We start from the raw sequence: 19,011 nt of genomic DNA, 5'->3' as shown, positions 1-19,011 counted from the left end.
GCCATCCTGATTAGTTCAAATCCGTGTACGATTATGTCGTTCAATATTACTTTTATTTATATTACATGCGTGTAAATTCCCTTCTAAAAATATTGTTTGTTAATGCTTACTAATTTATTTTGCACCTCTGCGAAACTCATAATAATGCATGAAAGCTAAAATCTAAGAAATATTCATCTCTAAATCTGTTTCAACGTTAAAAAATATTTCTGCAAACTTAATTGTGCTGAAAAGTATTTCTGTCATTAATTTTTTTAATGTTCAGGGATTTCTTCAGATATTTGCTAGTAATCAATACTGATAAAAAGAAAAGTCCATTTTTTAATCCTTTGCCCATTCTTATGATTAGCTGACAACTAGTGTAAATAATGGTTTATGTAATCATTGAAGAATTAATTTACAATTCAAAAAGAATTTGTGAAATATATCTCATACTTTTTGTTATATTGAAGCAAATTTGGTTCTATTTAGAAGAATGGTTAGCAATTCATTCAGAAGATTTCTGTATTTGCACCTGCGCTAAAAAAGTCGACAAATTTTGGTGACAGCCAAGTGAACTGTGCATGTGCGAAAGAAAAAAAATTATTGAAGGAGTTTTCAACTAAGAGTTTTTTTCAACTAAAAATCCCTATGTTCTCTTGGCGAAGGTAGTCGTTGTAAGCAAGTACCTGTTCAAAATTAGCCCACCTCAAATATATAGTACACCTCAAATATAAAATGTTTCAAATTTACCCTAGTTTGAAATCAAATGAAGGAAAAGTAGTAAATTTCTTTCAAACCCTAGTGATTAACTCTTATAAATTGCTTACAAAAATTTTTTGTACTTGTAAATTTTTTTTGCCTGAATATTTTTCATGAAATATTTTTGAATTGTATAAAAGAATTCCAGCTTAATGCATGTGAAATGATTTCTGGGACATTAGGTCTTCTAAATATTTTAGTTTTAATAAAAATGTCAACTCAAACATAAAAATCTTTGTTAGTTTGAAATGAAATTACTAAAAATAAAGCTGAAACAATATTTTTATACGCTAAATGAAAGAGAAAAAAAAAATTAGCTATTTTTTAAAGAGCTGCATCACTCTATTAGCTACCTACCTAATTGTATTGTATACTTAGTGATTGATTTGTCATTTTGATCAGTCAGTAGCTTTTAAGGATTTTAGCTCTTATTACATAAAAAGTATGGTCTAAGTTTAAAAGTACAATTTTTAAAGTGAAAATGTATGCTAACATATCAAAATAAAAATTACATAAGTCAGTTCTCATTTTTACCTCTTGTTGTATTTCAGTTATGAGCAATTAAAAATTTCACAGTAATTTTGACTTTGTCCTTAACAGTCTGGAATAATATTAAGTTTACTTCCCACCAAGCATAACTGTAATAATAATTAATTTTAAAAATGAGAAATATGTAATTATTTTTTAATTTAATTATTTCTACATATGATAATCATAAGAATGATAAAAATAATATCAATGATTTCCCGCCATATTACGCAAGGTTGAACCGAGTAATTGAAAGTACCCTGCCGCTTATATGACGATATTAGTACATTAAGTGTCCATTTACAAGATGTTTACAAGTGAAAGAAAGGCCTGTAGTTAGGTAAAAAAATCTCATAAAATTGCTAAAATAGCCCACATTGGAGGAAAAAAAAGCCTCTGCACAGATCACTTTAGTAGTCTTAGAGAACAAAAAAAAACTGTGTAACGGGTGTTGGAAAGACATCATAATCTTCAGGCTAAAAAAATGCTCAGGGAGGAAATAAGAAAGTTGTTGCAACGCTCGGACTACTAAGAAATCACATTTCTCGTTTAAGGTAACCTGTGCAAAAGTCTGCTCAGGTTACGTTAAACCAAACCTGGAAAAATCTTGCAGAAAGCCGGGAAAATAACCAATATCAAAATTCACTGTATCAATAAATAACTGATCAGGTTCAAAGTAAATAAGTTTTACTCTCATCTATTTTTATTATTTCATGTAAAAATTTTGTTGCAATATTGTTATATTTTCTTAGGTTTATTCAATAAGAATATATATTAGTTCATAATTTTTGAAAATTGTTTACTTAATTATTTTTTATTTCAACTTTTTCTTAAATTTTATCTATTAAATAGTAATTTTATCTTATTAGATTTAATCTAAATTCTTAAATAACCAAATTCACAGTTTAATAATACTATTTTTTTTAAAGTTAAGCTTTAATTTTGTCTGGTTTTCATGCAAAACTTTTCTTTTTGTATGATTTATATATTTGTGTATTATGAAATGTATTTGTTAAACTTTTACCCAGTGAATTTTATTTTTTACAATGTGTAGTATTTGACATAACTTCTATCAAAAAGTAAGTTCCAATGGATGGTGTTTTCTACACTAGGGAACGCTGCAAGCTCGGTACCGCCTAAATTTCCGGGTTACTGTTTCCATTGTATTTTAAAGCCATTTAGCATCATTGTGTTTTGAGATTCTTGCAAACAATGTATTTGATTACTTATTACTTGTGCTTACAATGCTAACAATGCTGGTGTTTACAATGCTAAAAGTGTTAACACTAACGTAAGATGGTGCACAGCTTGCAACAAGAACAAACAGTTATAAACTTATGGAAAGAGGCCATATCAAGACTGCCAAAAAAGCGAGTTATTCAAAATCTAGCAAGCATGTCACCTTTTTAAACAATATATCTCTAAAAAACTAAAACAAATTTTCACTTCAAACTCATCAGAATTTGAAAGCACCATCCATACTTATTGAATAAAAAAGTATATTCCAAATGAAATATTGCAGTGTATAGTAACAATGTATTCTGGAAGTGCATACTATTATAATATATCGTGTAAAATATATGCAGGGAATTTGTTTTCCCAGTGTGAGTTGCGGCCCTGTTTAAACTACGCATAATTTTTCTTTGATCTGTTATGCTGTTAAAGTTATAAATTAAAAGATGTATAAAATAAAACTTAAAAGTTACAGTCTCTATTGCTTTATTTTTTTGTGTTACACTATTGTTTGTATATAATGTATATATGGCCCCACATATAAAATTTGCCTTAGGTCCCACTTTCTGTTAAGCTAGAAAAATTTAAGTAAAGAACAGATGAACTTTGTGCTATTGTATCAAGTTAAACAACTTGAAAAAAGTGCAAGTAAGGTTACATAAACATACTATATTGTACATACATGGTTAGTGAAAAACATGTATGTTGAATAAGAAAATCAAAATTGTTAAACAAAATGTACGCCTAAAGCCGAAGAGATGCACTAGAAGATGTGGCCAGTGTAATTTCATGTAAGTAAATTTAATGTCTGGTTGGTTGATTCTAATGCCACACGGGCAAGCCTGCTTGGTGAAACCGAGCAAATTTAAGGCAGAGTGTGCGTTTCTTGTTTTTCAGTGGCGCCATCTATGACCAAGAATTCGACTTCTGCCACTCCATACGTCGCACCTTTTTTTTACTGTTAACTCAAATTACACAATTTGGGTTGTACCTTTTTTTATGAAGCAAACCCTTATATTAACCTTCCGTTAGTCGCGCACTTGTTTCCGACATTGTTAATCGCGTTGCACCTATGAGGTGTTTCTGATTTTTTGAAAGCCAAATTAAATTTAGTCTAGTTTAAATAGTTAATTGCTACCAATTTAACACTCTTTAGAGAGATAAATATCAAAAAACTTATTTAGTTTGAAAAATTTATTAAAAGGCAGTATCACAAATAATTACACAACATAAGGAAAAACAAAGGAAAGTAAATTTGTAAAAAAAAAAAAAACATTAAGAGTCTTGTATATAGGAACAACTTATTTCAATATCACATGTTAGTATAAAAATATTATTTTAGAGGCAGTCTGATGCTACCTTCATGTGAACAAGAATTTTTGCAAGAGGTCCTTACAAATTGTTGCTACATGACTCAAACATAAGTATTTTCCGCAAGTAGCACAAGTATACTTTGTATTTTTTCGTTGTTTATTTTTTTGACATGGCTCAAAAAATTTTCTTTTCTTGTCTTGATTTTCAGACAGTGAATTTTCAGCGGCTTGAGAAGTTTGTTTTTGCCAATCGAAAGCGAAGTACCGAAGATAAATTTTTCTTGCTCCCGCGTCGGATCTCTTCCTCCATCACAAGATGTTCAGCCAATTGACGCAAGAAGGTTCTGCGGTTTTTCACTCCGTAACCATTTTCTGTGTACATAACTTGACCATTTATTCCTGCTACGTTGAGTAGGACAGAAAATGAGATAAAATATATATATTTAATTCATAAAAATATTATATCCATAATACTTGCATCAATGGTCGCGCTGCACTAGAGGGGTGATTTGAGCGGTTCCAACTCTCCATCGACATGTTCGAAGGTCGGTTTTACACGGACATTTGAGTAATCCAAAGTTAGGAAGATAACATTAGGCTCGACCCCCGAAAATATCTATTGACGGCAGAGGAGGTGGAAGTGCAGTAGGGATGCACCTGTGAGGTGCGCGCGTCTAATGGAAGGCTAATAATTTGAGAGGCAGTAATTTTCTATAGATCTGTGATTTATTTTTCTTTACTTATTTTGGTAATCCCTATTAGATGTGTGTATAAGTACTGCAATGATAATTAATTAAGCTTTTTATTTTTCTCAATAGGGATCTAAGAGATTATGATCCAGATGATCTTGTAGAGAGTGGCTTTTCTCAATCATGGGCTCAGTCTGTACCGGACAGTGGAGCAGGTAGATTAATTTCTTCTCTGGATTTAAAATTTCTTTTTTGAGAACAGGGATGAATTTAGACATGGTCTCTGTGGTTGCAGTTCAGGACCACTGCTATTCAAAAGGCCCCTTCTAAAATCAGTTTTTTTTTAAATTATTTTTTGTTCTGAACTATCCCAAATTCATGGTACAAACTTTAAGGGTAGATACAGGACTTTGTATCAATAATTTATTGTATTGAAATGCATGGGCGAAAGTGATGCGCTGAGGCGCAAACACAAAAAATAAGAGACAAAAAGAAAGACAAAATGTTCATTGAAGGTGTTGTTGACAAGTGTAATGTTTACAATAATTGTTCAAAATTGCTTCCACCAGTAAGTGGAGCGATTGGCATACATGTTCAGAGATGCTAGGTGTTTCACGCACTTGTGCAGCAGCTCTGGATATTCGTGTAATGAGATCCTCACCTGAGTCAAGTGAAGTCACCTAAACAATATTCTTCAAATGTCCCCACAAAAAAGAAATCAAGGCTCGATAAATCAGGAGATCGCGTGGCCTACTATGCCCAATCCATCGCTCCCCAAACGTGCCGTTCAGGTAAGTACGCATATCAGTGCTGAAGTGGGTTGGCGCTCCATCATGCTGAAACCACATGTTACAAATGGCGATCGGAACATCCTGCAGTGATTCTGGTAACACCTGTACCAAAAAAAATAAGATAACGTTTGCTATTAAGTCACGTTGGTAGTAAGTATGGCCCAATCAAAAATTCGTTGACAATACCTGCCCACTCTGAATTGTTGTTGATATGCATGTAGTCGCGTTACATGTTGATTCTCGCTTGCCCACACACTGTAATTATGCTCATTAAAGACACCCTCACGCGCCCATTGCTGTACCACCCACTGACAGAAGTTTAGGCAGAGAGGATGGTCTGCCTGATTCAAAGCTTGTACTCGCTGAAAATGAAAGGGGTGTAAACAATTTTCATTTAACACTCTACAAACGGTCTGATGACTCACACCTACCTTATGTGCAACAGCTCTTGTACATAGCTCGAGTCTATTAGCCACAACGTTCACGATGCTTTCTTTCAGGATTGGACTGCATACAGCTCTTCGTCAACCAGCATCATGTCTGGTGACATGGAACGAACCTGTTTCACGAAGTTGATGTTGAAAAATTCTGTAATCCGGCATTCGTCAATCAGGGAATTGGGCGTGATGCATTCGTGGTGCAGCTCTACCGTTACCATTTGCATGGCCATACATATAATGGATGTCTGCTTTTTTGGCATATGTGGAGTCTCCCATCGTAGACATCAGCACAATTTCAAATTGCTACTGAGACGCGTCATGTGCAACGGTGGCTAGACATCTACTGCCATCTGCTATCAACGCGACCAACCAATAACTCCATTTATCTTTTATTTTATTTCCCCTATTTATGCCTCACCATTCCAAGGGAAAATAATACGTGGTGCATTTAAAATATTATGGGACAATATTAAGGTTCCATATCGCGCCTTGCGTTAGTATTGAAAAATGACTTATAACGTCCCGTTTCAAAGCATTTTAGAAGACAAATTTCCTCAAAATAAAGCGGCCTCACTTGCGCGCACACATTTCTATATAATAAATTATTGTTACAATGTCCTGTATCTACCCTTAAAGTTTGTATCATAAATTTGGCACCACCCTGTATATATATATAATGTCAGCACAAATAGTGCTAAACTTAAATCTTGTTGAATTTGGGGACACTATTTGTAATATAAAAATATTGAATTTAAATTTGCGAATTAGTAGCTTAATATTATATTTTCAGATGTATTTAAATACATTTTTATTCTTACTGGTGTTGAAAAAAAAATTTTTTTTCAAATGGCAGGCACTGAACTTTATTCTTTGCCTAAGAAGATGCTGGAATTGATACTCATTTTGCGTTACCCAGTGGGCGCCTGTGAACCAAAGTCACGGAGGCGAGCAACATTACCCATGTCACACTGCCACAAACCCGTTCATAGGGTGGGCCACGTTCACACAACAGAGAGAAACATCCATGCCCAGAGCGGGATTCGAACCCGCAGCCATTGGCTTTGCAGTCAGGCGCGCTAACCGCTCGGCCATCTGGTCGGCTGGTGTTGAAAAATTGAACAACTCAACATTTTTTGAAAATATTCTGCCAGAAAAAAGATACAATTGCTTAGGCAAATAATGAAAAAGTAAACAAGAATTAAATAAAAAAATAGGAATTTAAAATAGACTCGCTCTATGAGAAATATGAGACACCTTAATATGAGCTAATTTGTTTGTTTTTTCTTGACTAAATTTATTAATAACGTACTTACATTAAATAAAACTAATTATTTAATTAATACTTTTAACTTTGTATTCTTATATGATGGCCCTTTCTTGTACTTTTTTACCATCATTTTGTGTGTAATACATAAAGGGGCGCCCTTTCAAAAAATTATTATGCCTGAGAATCCCTAATGACTTTTTCTTCTTTTTTTGTTTCTTAATTCTTTGAAAGAGGCATAGTTTCTCACACTATTTAATTTTGTTATCTACTTGATGTAATCTCTGAGGATTATGGTGATTAATCATAGTGTAGTTAATTTTGATTCCTGTGCCATTTTACATTTGTCCTAATCCAGATCATGCATTGAGTAAAAGTGGTTAGGTTTATATTTATTTTTCACTCTGTCTCCTTCATTCAGTTTTATTTTGTTTTCAGTTTTTGGTGAGAATTGTCCCTGTCCAAAATCTGGCTAGAGATACGTGTAACTCTGATCCTAGAAGAAAGCATAAGATTTTCAGAGTTCTGTTATGAGTAGGGACAATTAATATTTTGTTAATTTACTTATTCAATACAATGTTGTACTATATTTTATTTATTATTCTGTGAAATTTGTATCAAGGTAATTCACATGATTAATTATTATATTTATTTTTTTTTTTACTAGTAAGAACTTTAATAATTTTGAAATTCAATAATGAGTTGTTTTTTCAATTCAGCTGTAAACTTATTTTCATTTCCTGATAAAACAAATACTATTGTGGAAGACTTATGACTAGGGAGAACTTACACTTTTATCTGAATTTTATAAGGATATTAATCCTTCAAAGTTTCAAAAATATGTATTTTTTTTAATTGAATTGATTAAAAATTTTCTAATCTTTAACGGATCTGTAATTAAATCATCATATGTAAAACACATTAAATATACTTGCCAATATATTTATATTGAGTATTATTTAATTTATTTAAATTTCTATGGGATATTATTATTTAATTAGTTTCTACTTAATTTTACAGTTAAGTTATCATGATTTAATATTAATGTTGCATAAATTTAACAAACTAGTTCAGAGCTTATGTCTATCTGAAAGAAGACTATCCCAAAACATAAATGGGAAGTATTATCTACTTCTCGGGCAAAAATTCAATTTGTAACAAGCAAGACACAATATTGACCATTATTTAGTAGATCATTTAAACAAACCTGCTTATGTGTTTTAATAAATTATAACACTTGATTGCATATAAACATTCTTTATTGGCTTTTATCTTGTTAATAAAAATCTAATTTAGCATCTTACTCAATTTTGTATTTAATGTATTAAACTTAGTAATGAATATATTTTGTGCTTATAGATGATTATGGTGGAGACATAGAATTGCAAGAACGGCCAAAAGCTAGAGCTTCTGTTAAAGGTAATTCAATCTAATTTTTTGCTTATTTTCATAAATGTTACAAAAGTATTTTTGAATATGTTGTACAAATAAAAAAATATGTTTACCATTTATATTTCAATGAAATCTTACATTAGTTTAAAACCAAGCAATTGTATAGATATATTCAGGGTAATTCAGTTCACCAGTTGCAAATTTGAGTGAGAGGTTGGAATAATCATTAAGTTTTAGAATTACTTTGCGACCCATTGCCGGAAATGTCATCGTTTGCCGCTGGAGGTGCTTCCCTTTAACGGAGTAGTTGTACATGCACATTTAAACTGGCAGTTTAATGTTTTCTAAGAACTATTGTCCAGTATACTATCCCCATGAATAGCTGTTTATTGTTTTGGCAACTAACCTGCAGAACTCATCAATTAGGTTTTTAATTCAAATTATAATAAAATAGTTATTTCTTGACTTATACCTATTTGAATGCAATTTTTGACAATAAATATTTGGTAGGACAAACAATAAGATAATTTAGATAAATGAGAGAACTGGTTCAAAAGCTGTAGGTTGACATTTCTGACTGTGTGTTATAATTCTTATGGTTTGCTTTACTTCCCCTCTAATTTTAAAACTACTATAATGACTCATCCTGTATAAACATAATTTTGTATTCTCAGGGCTTCTTTTTATCTTAGGGTTTAATGTGTATACCCTGTATTTTTTTTCTGTTTGCTTTTTATTTGATTCCATTTAATAATATCAGCTTATTTTTATCCTGAATACTACCTGTTCATTAAAATGTAAGAAATGACAGTATTCATGATAATTTTAAGCCATTTTTTTTAAAAATATAAACTGTTTTTTAAAAATATGCATTCATTTTTTATAGATGTCACAAGAGACCTCAGAGATAATTTTTTCTATTTTCTTGAGTAAAATCTTACTCTAAAGTATATTTAAGAATCTAAAAAAAAAAATTATTTAAAGAAATAGAATGAATATTTTGATATTTCCTATCTTGTCATGCAAATTATCATAAAGTCTTATCTGTCTAAATCTAGGAATACATAGATTAAATAATACTTATCCTTTACTAATAATAATTAAAGTATGTAAATTTTTAAAATTTTTCTCTGTGGTCATATTAAAGAAATTCATTTAAAGTAATTGATTATTTAAAAATAATTTTAATATTTCTCTAAAAATCAAATAAAGGTTGTTAAATTTTTTTAAACTGATTTACGAAACTTTTTATATGAGAGTAAGACTTCGAGTTCAGCGAGATTTTTCCTATTACAATTCAAATACAAATAAATGTTTTAAACATTTCTTTTACTTGGAATTTCAGATAGTTACTCTGTTTAGAAACTAATTAAATCCTACTACTTTAAGAAACAATGTTCATTTTATCCATTGTTTAAGTAATAATGTTCAAGCAATGAAAAAAAGATACAGTATCAAAATCTAGCAAATCACAACTGAGGAATCAGGGCTGAAAGCACTAAAACCAGTTTGACTGACTGAGGTAAAAAGGAGTTTAATTATTAAAAATTATATTTATTTTTAATTTAAATTGATTAAATTTTGACGTGTTTATAATTATCACAGTTCACATATTTTCTGTTTCCTCTGGCAATCAAACTGGTTTTGAGGTTTTAATATTTTTTATCCTGCCTTTCTGAGTAGATTCATTAGATTTTGACAGCATTTTTTTCCCTCTCACATATTAATTGCTTCGACTAATGCACTAAGAGAGGTCATCTGATATGTGTGGTTTTAATAACATTTATAAATTTCAAGAAGAATATGAAACTATGCATATGTTATGAAACACCTTAGATATATATATTTTCATATTCTTAGTTTATTAAATTAAATAAAATTTTCGAAATAATTTTTTGTTCTTGCTTACTTTCTACTCATTTTTTCCTTACCGTAGAAAAACAAGCTATTCTAGCCACTGGAGTATTTTAAACAATAAATTTTTAGAAAGGAAAAGTTGCAATGCTTCATGTATGTAATATAAGTGTTTGCTTTTTTAAATAATACGACTATTTGTTCATTTAAATTTTTTTAATCATATTACACAATTTATAATTTAAGGAATTATAAATAAAATATAAACATATAATACTCAAATTGATATCCATGATTGGCACTCTGGCTAACAGAAAAGTACTAGAAAGTCTGTGTGTTTCAGCTTCAATAGACCTTTGCTCCATCTTTGTATTTGGTAGACCTTTAACTAAAATGGATTTTTAACATTTGCGTCATACCCTTTAATGCAAATCGGTCTGACCTACGGCAATCATTTTATTTTAGCCTGCAAATTAGTACAAAATATTTTTTTAAAAACGAAAATGGTAGTTTTAAGATGCTTTATAGCATATTTCTATATTTCAAAATATTTACAACATTGTCTCAATTTCATGAAGTGTCACTCTCTCTATTCTGAAGTTAAATTTTTTATTTCTGAAATATCTTTAAAAAAACCGGAGAAAAAAAAGCTAAAAATTGAATAATATATATATAAAAGTCACCTCCACACACAGAGTAAAAGCAAGAAAGAAAATCGCAAATTATAAAAATTTAGATAGAAGGAATGAATTAACAATGAATACATCTTTTATTATAAATTAAAACTTATAAATTAATTAAACAATCAGTTTTAAACACTCCCTATGTTAGTTTTTCAAAAAATCAATGAATACTCTGTTTGCAGTACCAGTTTGATTAATCTCCTTCGGTGGTTTAATAAAAATTTAGCTTTACTTATTTAAAGGGCAAATGACAAGGGTTAATATACGTGTCAGACCCCACCCTTAAAGTAGTCAATAACTAGTTTATTTATTTAATGAGGCAAAAAAGGCTGTTCTTAACAAAAGATTAAACTATTCAGTTCTAGCTGTCAAATAAACTGGTTTTTTATTATTTTAATCCATTGCTGTAAATGATCTTGATAATGATTTTTTTTAGCATCCTTAATGTGTAGCTTTTTATGACTTTAATTCCAACAAGAATTTTTAAAAAATTTAAAACTGCCACTGAATGGTGCTTTTGCAGGACTATCTCCAACTTTTTAAAGAAAGATATGAGTAGTTACCTCTTCATACCAAGTTTATTAAGTCTATTACAAATACCAATTTTAGATTTATTTGCTACATAGTATATTTGTTTCCGTTGGATATTTTTGTTCAATGTTAAATATGACAAGTTTTTTATCATTTAGCTCACTAAAGCAATAGAAGAAATGGATAATAAAACAGCTTCATGAAATAATTTAGTTTTTAAAATAAAATTTTGATGGGTTTTTATTGTTTTTGATAATTAAAAAAACTTGTTTTTATCAACAACAAAAAATCATATTTGTATATCACAGCAAATTAATTTTTTCTTCTGGTTGTTTTTTCTCGAAACTTAAAATATTTATAGATTCCTATCTTTAAGGTAACCTTTTTTTCTTAAAACATCTTTTATCAACATCTCAAATCCTAAAATTAAAATGTTTTCAGCTCTGATAATTTTATATCCATTATCTTCAAAATTAGCTGAAAAACTATTATTAAAGCTATTCTATAGGCATTTTAAAAACCATCTTGAAGAATATTTTTAAAATCGTACAAACCTGCATAATGTATATTTTCTTGTTCTAGAATAATTGGGGCCCTGCAAATGAGGGAAGATTGATAATTTGCTACTGTCTGCATAATCACTGAACATTCACATAATTTTTATTTTTTAAGAACTAATGGCAAATTTAAATCTTGATGGTGACTGTGTATTCAAAAATATTCTTGGAATGGGGGATCTATTTATAAAACTTGAGTATACTGCATACTAAGAATGTCTTGAAGTTCTAACCTGGAATTAATCAAATTCTAGAATTCAAAGGTGGTCTTATAGAGATTTCCGAAACTTACAAGAATAACAAGTGCTCTCTATGCTGCCTAGTGCAGTAAGCTGTAATGGCTAAATTTTTATGAAATAAAGGCAAAATTCAAAGTAATGTGAAGGTTCTGGATTAACCTCATCTTAACAGGTTGGGCTGGGCGTGGCATCAATGAGTGCCTCAGCTCATGAATTCAATAAGACGGCATGACTGTATTATGTGCCACATTATAACGTTAAACATCTAGACACATAAAGTCCACCAATTGTGTGAAATATTTATATATGCTGCTAAAAAAATTACTCTACACCCGTGCTTAATCTGTTAATAATCGATTTGATACTGAATATGCATATTAATTAACTTAAAATTTTTATTGTCATAACTGAAGCATTGTAAATTAAACAAGGAAGAAAAGGAAAAGCACATTTTTTTACATTTTAGTGTTTTTCTAGGTTGCAACCTGTCTGCATAATTTATCGGGCCCTAAGTTGATTAGTTTTATAAAAACTTTTATAAACAGAAATACTTTATATATAACCTTTGTTCCAGGTAAAGTAAAAACTGCTCCTAAACAAAGTGAAGGCCAGTCTGATTCATCTTCCCCTGAAAGGTAAGCAAATTGTTTTTTTATTACAATAATATTAAAGTTAACTATGAGGTGTGGCTATTAAATTAGGAGACTAATGCTTCTACGAGAAACTAGGCGTTCATCAAATGCAAAAGACTAACGAATGAAGCTTTCTGTTTCAAAAGTGTGTTTCCCGTGTCTGTAAACAATTTAATCTCAGCTTGGCCATTGTTTGTATAAGAGTTGCTGTTTTGTTTTGCCAGAAAAATTATGTGTGTAATAACAGTGCAATTAATCATTATGGAATTTTTCACGAAACTTGGAAAAGCGCAATTAAAAATTATTTTATATTACAAAAAGGTGTTTGGCAATAAATGTTTATCACATTCGTAACTTTTTAAGTGTTTCCAAGAGACATTGAAAAGGATTTATGCCCAAAGCTTCCTTCCGTGTTAAAAAAAAAAAAAAATAAAAAATCTGACTATTCGTACAATTGCTTGAACCGTAAACTGACAAAGAATGTTATACTTAACTTTTTTAATATAACTTATATAATAAACGTTGTGTAAAAATGGTGTCTTAAAGGTCTTATCTTAAAAAGAGCAAAACTTCAATAGAAATATCACAGTCATAAACGAGCTAATTGAGGAAGACTTCGAGGAACTCTACCATGAGCTTCCTGGAAACTAGTTCCATCTGGGATTGATGTCATATTTTAGTGGAAATTTCTTTTTGGCACCACCTCCCCATGGAAACTGTTACTAGCTAAATGTGAAGCTGGGTTTTTGCTAGATCTAAATGGCTTTCAAAATGATATTTGAATGAGAAATATTTTGTTTTATTATTTTATGTAAACAAAAAAATCCTTTTAGATGTAACTGAGAAACTACAGTCTAAGAAATATAAATTACTCTTCCATTTTGAGATAATTGTTAATATATCTATAACATGAGAAATAATCCCTGATCAGTACCTCTTTCTGAAGTCCCAAACACTTTTATACTTTGCTATTAATAGATTTTTAACTCATTTCATAATTAATACAGTACAGAACCCGTTATCCAGAAAACCAAAAACCGGAACGAAATTAGATTAGTTTTCCCGCCATTTTTAAAAATAAAAAAAATTTCCTCATAGGATTTTAGGATTATTTTTTCTATTTTGAAAGATGTTTTACTTACCATCATTTTGGAAATAATCATTAGTGTATTACTTCATCGTTTTTTCTACTTTTTCAGATTATTTCCAAAATTTTTTTTTTACTTGGGTTTAACAATAAAAACAACTGCTTTTTGTAGCGATTCAGAAAACCGGAAAAATCAGTTATCCGGAATATCGATGGTCCCGATCGTTCCGGATAATCGGTTCCCTACTGTAGTGTTTTTTATACTACTATTCTTTGACAGATGGCATCACAATCAATGGCATTTATTACAAGCAATACATTACATAAAAAGTATTTAAAAATTTCAAAGGAAAATTATGGTGGCAAGAGTAATTATAATCTTAAAAAACATGATAAAAAAAAGGTTTATTTGTTTAAAAAATTTTATATTGCCTTTATTTCATTAAAATATGCTGTGAAAACAGACTTGCTGTAAAAAAGTATTGTATAAAAATGATTTATAAGTAAAATATTACAAATTCGGAGAAATTATTTTTAACAAATTTATAAAATAATGCAATATTATGTGAAAGTTTTGTATAACTATTTAAACATTTCTTAAGTAATTAGGTAAGAATATAAACAAAAACTAACGAACTTTTTTGGAATTCAATTTAAAGTTATGATTTAATTGAAAATTAAATATTCTTGCTGTATTACTTATTTTTTTAGATGCTGTACTCATGTATAAAATTGCCTTTACCTTATGTATTATAATGTATGCAATATTTTAAAAGTCACATTTTTTGTTAGAAATATCAATAATTTAATAAAGAAAAATGGTTTTGTCATATGAATTAAATTTAAAATGATATCAAAACTTTGTTAAAAAAATAGTTCATTATAAAGTATTTGCAACATTATTTTTAATGTAGTGAAAGTAAATAACGTTATTAAGAACAATAGATAGCTCAAAATGTATCAAAAATACAAGTTTATTTTGTAATCTTATAAACACATTCAGTTTCATTTTATTCAGGTCAATGTTGTCACATTAAAGAAAGTAAATAATAATTAAATTGTGTGATTGGTTGATTTGTAGTCAGACTCTTAGAACAGGAAAACCTTGTCAAAGTGGAATTTCTTTTTCCTAGCAGTCAGGTATAGTGTTGAATGTTAGGGGGGAACCAAACTTTCCCAGCTGGTAATCTTCATTCCATTCACATTAGCTCATGGTAAAGGCTGAGCATTATTTCAAACAATTGAAAGTCGTCTGGAAGGGTGTATATTAAAGGTGAGAATAACTTAAAAGGTATGAATTCAAAATATAATATTTTACACCTATTGTCTTGTTATTTAATAGCCACTCCTCGTATTGACAAGGATGAACTTATTATTAAAAATGTACCAATTAACTATGTAATTTCTTGTCATTGTGAAAGATAAGTCAAGCATAGACAAACCACTATTTAAATGATAGATTTTGGAATAAATAAAAAATATTGTGTGTCTAGCATTAAAAATTATTCCTTAATTATGAATTTTATTCGAAATAATAAAATCTGTTGCCATTGAGTTACCAGTTAACAAATCCAAGCAATTCGTAAGCAAAGCAAATCCAAGCAAAATTGAAAGCAAGCAATTTCATTATTATCTGTATGACATCTTGATTTTGCAAACTAGTAATCATGCAAAGTCTGTGGAATATAAAAGTAACATAAAGCCTCCATTAAAAATTTATGGGCTTTGTTTTATTGGGTAAAAGTTGACTACGAAACTATTTGCTCTGCTCGAAAAAAAATTTCGGAGTTACCCTACAGTTTTTTCTCAAATACTAATATAGCATATTTATCCAACACCCTTGCAAATATGGAGTTATAATGCTGATTTGTATTCACATAGAAAAAAGGGCTTAACTACTGACCGATGTTGTTCCATATGCCAATCATATTTTTTCTGGAGTACTGCTGCCCAATTTAAGCTTTAACAATAGAATAAACTACTGACATTTCTTCGATGCTGACATATCTTCATTGAATTATACTTTTTCAGTTTTAAAAAGAATGAGAATTGATCTGACGAAACATATCACGGCAGAATTTTGTAATTGTCACTTTCTTTTTTGTTTGTGACCAATATTATTTTTGACTAACATAAAAAAAAAAAAAAATTTCCACCTAATTATGACAAAATGCATGGTTGTAGACTGAAGCAACATAACCTGAATCAGATATTAGGTATAAACTGTTTCATAGAATGGGCTGTTTGCAGTATTTTGAAAAGATGAAAACTAAGTTTCTATGCCTGGAGTAAGAATAAATCCTAGTTTTATTCATTCACTGTTTAAAATATTGCACAAAGCAGTCATGTTGTATTGGTGCTTTTAGCTTGCTTAGACTTTCTTTTTTGCTATATTTGTTTGTAAGGACTAAATTTGTTCTAAGTGAAAAGTGGCACCTATGTAGCATTAAAAGTTTATAGAGAACAGTTGGAAGAATACTACACAGATTGTGTATAACTAATTAACCATTTTGCACAAACAAGTTAATATACAGTCATTCTGAAATTGAATATATCCAAAATAGAACAGTGCACTAAAGGTACAGTTTTTATTTGCAGAAGCTGGACCAAATGAAGATATTTATTGTTAAATGATGGCTGTTTCTAGTAGGCACAGTCTAAAGTGAACAGTTGTGAGGAAGTTTTCTAGTAAGAGTTACGGGGGTTGGACAAAATAATGGAAACACTTATCTACTAATTTGCGCTCGAATACGTTATCTGGGGAGAAGACCGGTTCTATGGCTTGACACTTCCCTCTCCTCATCTTCTCAGTTGTATAGGAATGTACTGTGATATTTCCCCCCTTTGTGTTTTTTGTATTTATTTGTCACAAATATTTTTTAAAATTTTCTCAATGCTTTCTTTTGGAACAATGTTTAATGTAGTTTTCAATTCCATATAGTTTCCTAACTTAAAAGTTTTTATTCTATTTGAAAATCAAGATAGAAACTAACGTACTTCCTTCTCCTATGACTCTAAACACACACATGATGAAAACATGCAAAGTGTTGCCATAGGTAGAGAGTTTGCTCTACACCACTTGCTTCCCATTTCGATCGCAAATACATTTTTTTATATTTAAGAAATAATTAGAGAATCATTTTATAACTTCAGAACTGTTTAATATCATGTGATTTCTCATACTTATAAATGAAGTTTGAAAGCTTTTAGATATTTGAGAGACCGACAATAAGTGACAAATGGCAAATAATGTTTTTTAACACCCTATGCTAAAAAATATGGGAATAAGTTTGTAACAGCTATTTTGGTTATTATATGCGATAATTTCAAAAAAATTTCGTAAACCTAGCTTTGATATTTATGGAAAATTTTATAAACTAATTTTTTTTGCCGTACATTTTTTTGCTATAACTTTTTTGGAGCTTTAAAAATTTAAAAATATTTGCATAAAACTGTGCAATATATGGAGTAATTAAAGTAGTTCTTTTATACTGTGCATGCCCAGGAAAAATTTGAAAATTTTTTCTTATAATTTTGTAGAGAATCTTATTTGGCAACTAGTAAAAAAAAAGTCTGATTTGAATATCTTAAAAATTTAAGAAGTTTCAAGCAATTTTCTAAGTAGTTTTCATACTTTTTAAAAGACAGCTCAAAATGATGAGTGGTTTTCCACAAATTTTATTTTGTATTATTAAGCAAGATTTATTCAAAATGACACTAGCGTTGTTGGGGATCATCTCCTATAAAAGCATCTTTTGCCTGTTTTCTTATACAATCCTATTTTGATTTAATAAACGTTTATTATAAGGAATTATCATTTGTTATTTAATTTTGTCTTATACAAAATAATATTTGTAGAAAACCCCTTATTCTAAGTTTATTAAAAGTACAAAAAGTACTTTGAAAATTGCTTTAACAGGGTGCATAGCGTTTTTAAAAAGCGCTTATTTTTGATTTAGGTATTTTAAAAGCCCTTAAGGGTGCTTTTTTTATTCAGGGTTTGTAAATACTTAATTTTCTATCTTTGAAAAAAAAAATTCTTGCCATATCGTTGTTGTTCTAAATGACAAAAAATGCACGATTTTCACAATTTTCTCTTTTATATTTATAAAAAACTAATTGTTTTATCATGATTATTTAAAGTTTTTGAAAATGTTTTTGAATTTAATATTTTATGTTTATAAATCATATTTTATGCTTATAGATAGAAAAAAAATATTTTTATTACTGCACAAGTCCTAATTATAATTTTTTTTGGGGGGGGGGAAGTGATTAAAAAACATTTTTTGAGTGTTTAAAAAGTACTTAAAAGGTGCTTATTTTTTGTGGAAAAATCTGGCTACGCACCCTGTTTTTAAATTTTTAAGATATTCAAATTGGACTTTTTTATTAGTTGTCAAACAGGATTCTCTACAAAATTATGGAGAGAAAAAAAATTTAAATTCTTTTGACACTACTTTAATTATTCATATCTTGCGTAATTTTAAATTGCTCCTTAAATATTTTTAAAGTTATAGCAAAAAAATGTAAGTCAAAAGAAATAGTTTTTTTTTTAAAGTCCATAAATATTAGAACTAGGTTTATAAATTTAGCGCAATTATCGCATATAATAATAACCAAAATAATTGTTACAAGTTACAAATTTTTTCTTGCATTTTTTGGCAATGGGTGTTCAAAAACACTATTTTCATTTGTAATTTATTGTTAGTCACTCAAACCTCTAAAAGCTTCAAACCTCATTGAGAAGTATGAAAAATGTATCAATATAAGAAGTGTTTCCATTATTTTGTCCACCCTCTGTAGTTATATTATTGAAGATATACCTACAACAGGATAAGTAAATAATCTAATCTCCAATAAATCTATCGCTGTTGTTAATAAAATGATTAGAAGTAATTAAAAAAAACTACAACTCTTGTCATCTAGGCAACACTTTGATCAAAGAATAGCCCATTGTGCAGCTCTAGTGTGGGGTAAATAAAGTATCAACCTACCTCTGAGTAAAGGAACAGTGAAATCACCTTTTGCCACTAAAAA

General features: G+C 29.5%; 1 protein-coding gene across 6 annotated transcripts in view; it reads left to right on the top strand.

The window, feature by feature from the left end:
- LOC107448943 (uncharacterized) overlaps positions 1–19,011 on the top strand; it is a 122,190-nt gene that overhangs the window by 97,922 nt on the left and 5,257 nt on the right. For 5 of the 6 annotated variants that reach the window (XM_016064316.4, XM_016064314.4, XM_071187896.2 and 2 more), the window contains 3 exons: positions 4,634–4,719; positions 8,359–8,418; positions 12,830–12,890. In XM_016064316.4, the coding sequence (XP_015919802.1) occupies positions 4,634–4,719; positions 8,359–8,418; positions 12,830–12,890 (207 nt within the window). Of the gene's footprint in view, positions 1–4,633; positions 4,720–7,437; positions 7,534–8,358; positions 8,419–12,829; positions 12,891–19,011 lie in introns of all 6 variants that reach the window. The other variant, XM_016064318.4, reaches the window with a different exon arrangement.

The sequence above is a fragment of the Parasteatoda tepidariorum genome, chromosome 11 (assembly GCF_982258835.1).
Source record: "Parasteatoda tepidariorum strain Cologne lab strain chromosome 11, Ptep-v5.0, whole genome shotgun sequence".
Lineage (NCBI taxonomy): Eukaryota > Metazoa > Arthropoda > Arachnida > Araneae > Theridiidae > Parasteatoda > Parasteatoda tepidariorum.
This window is presented reverse-complemented; position numbering and strand designations above follow the sequence as displayed.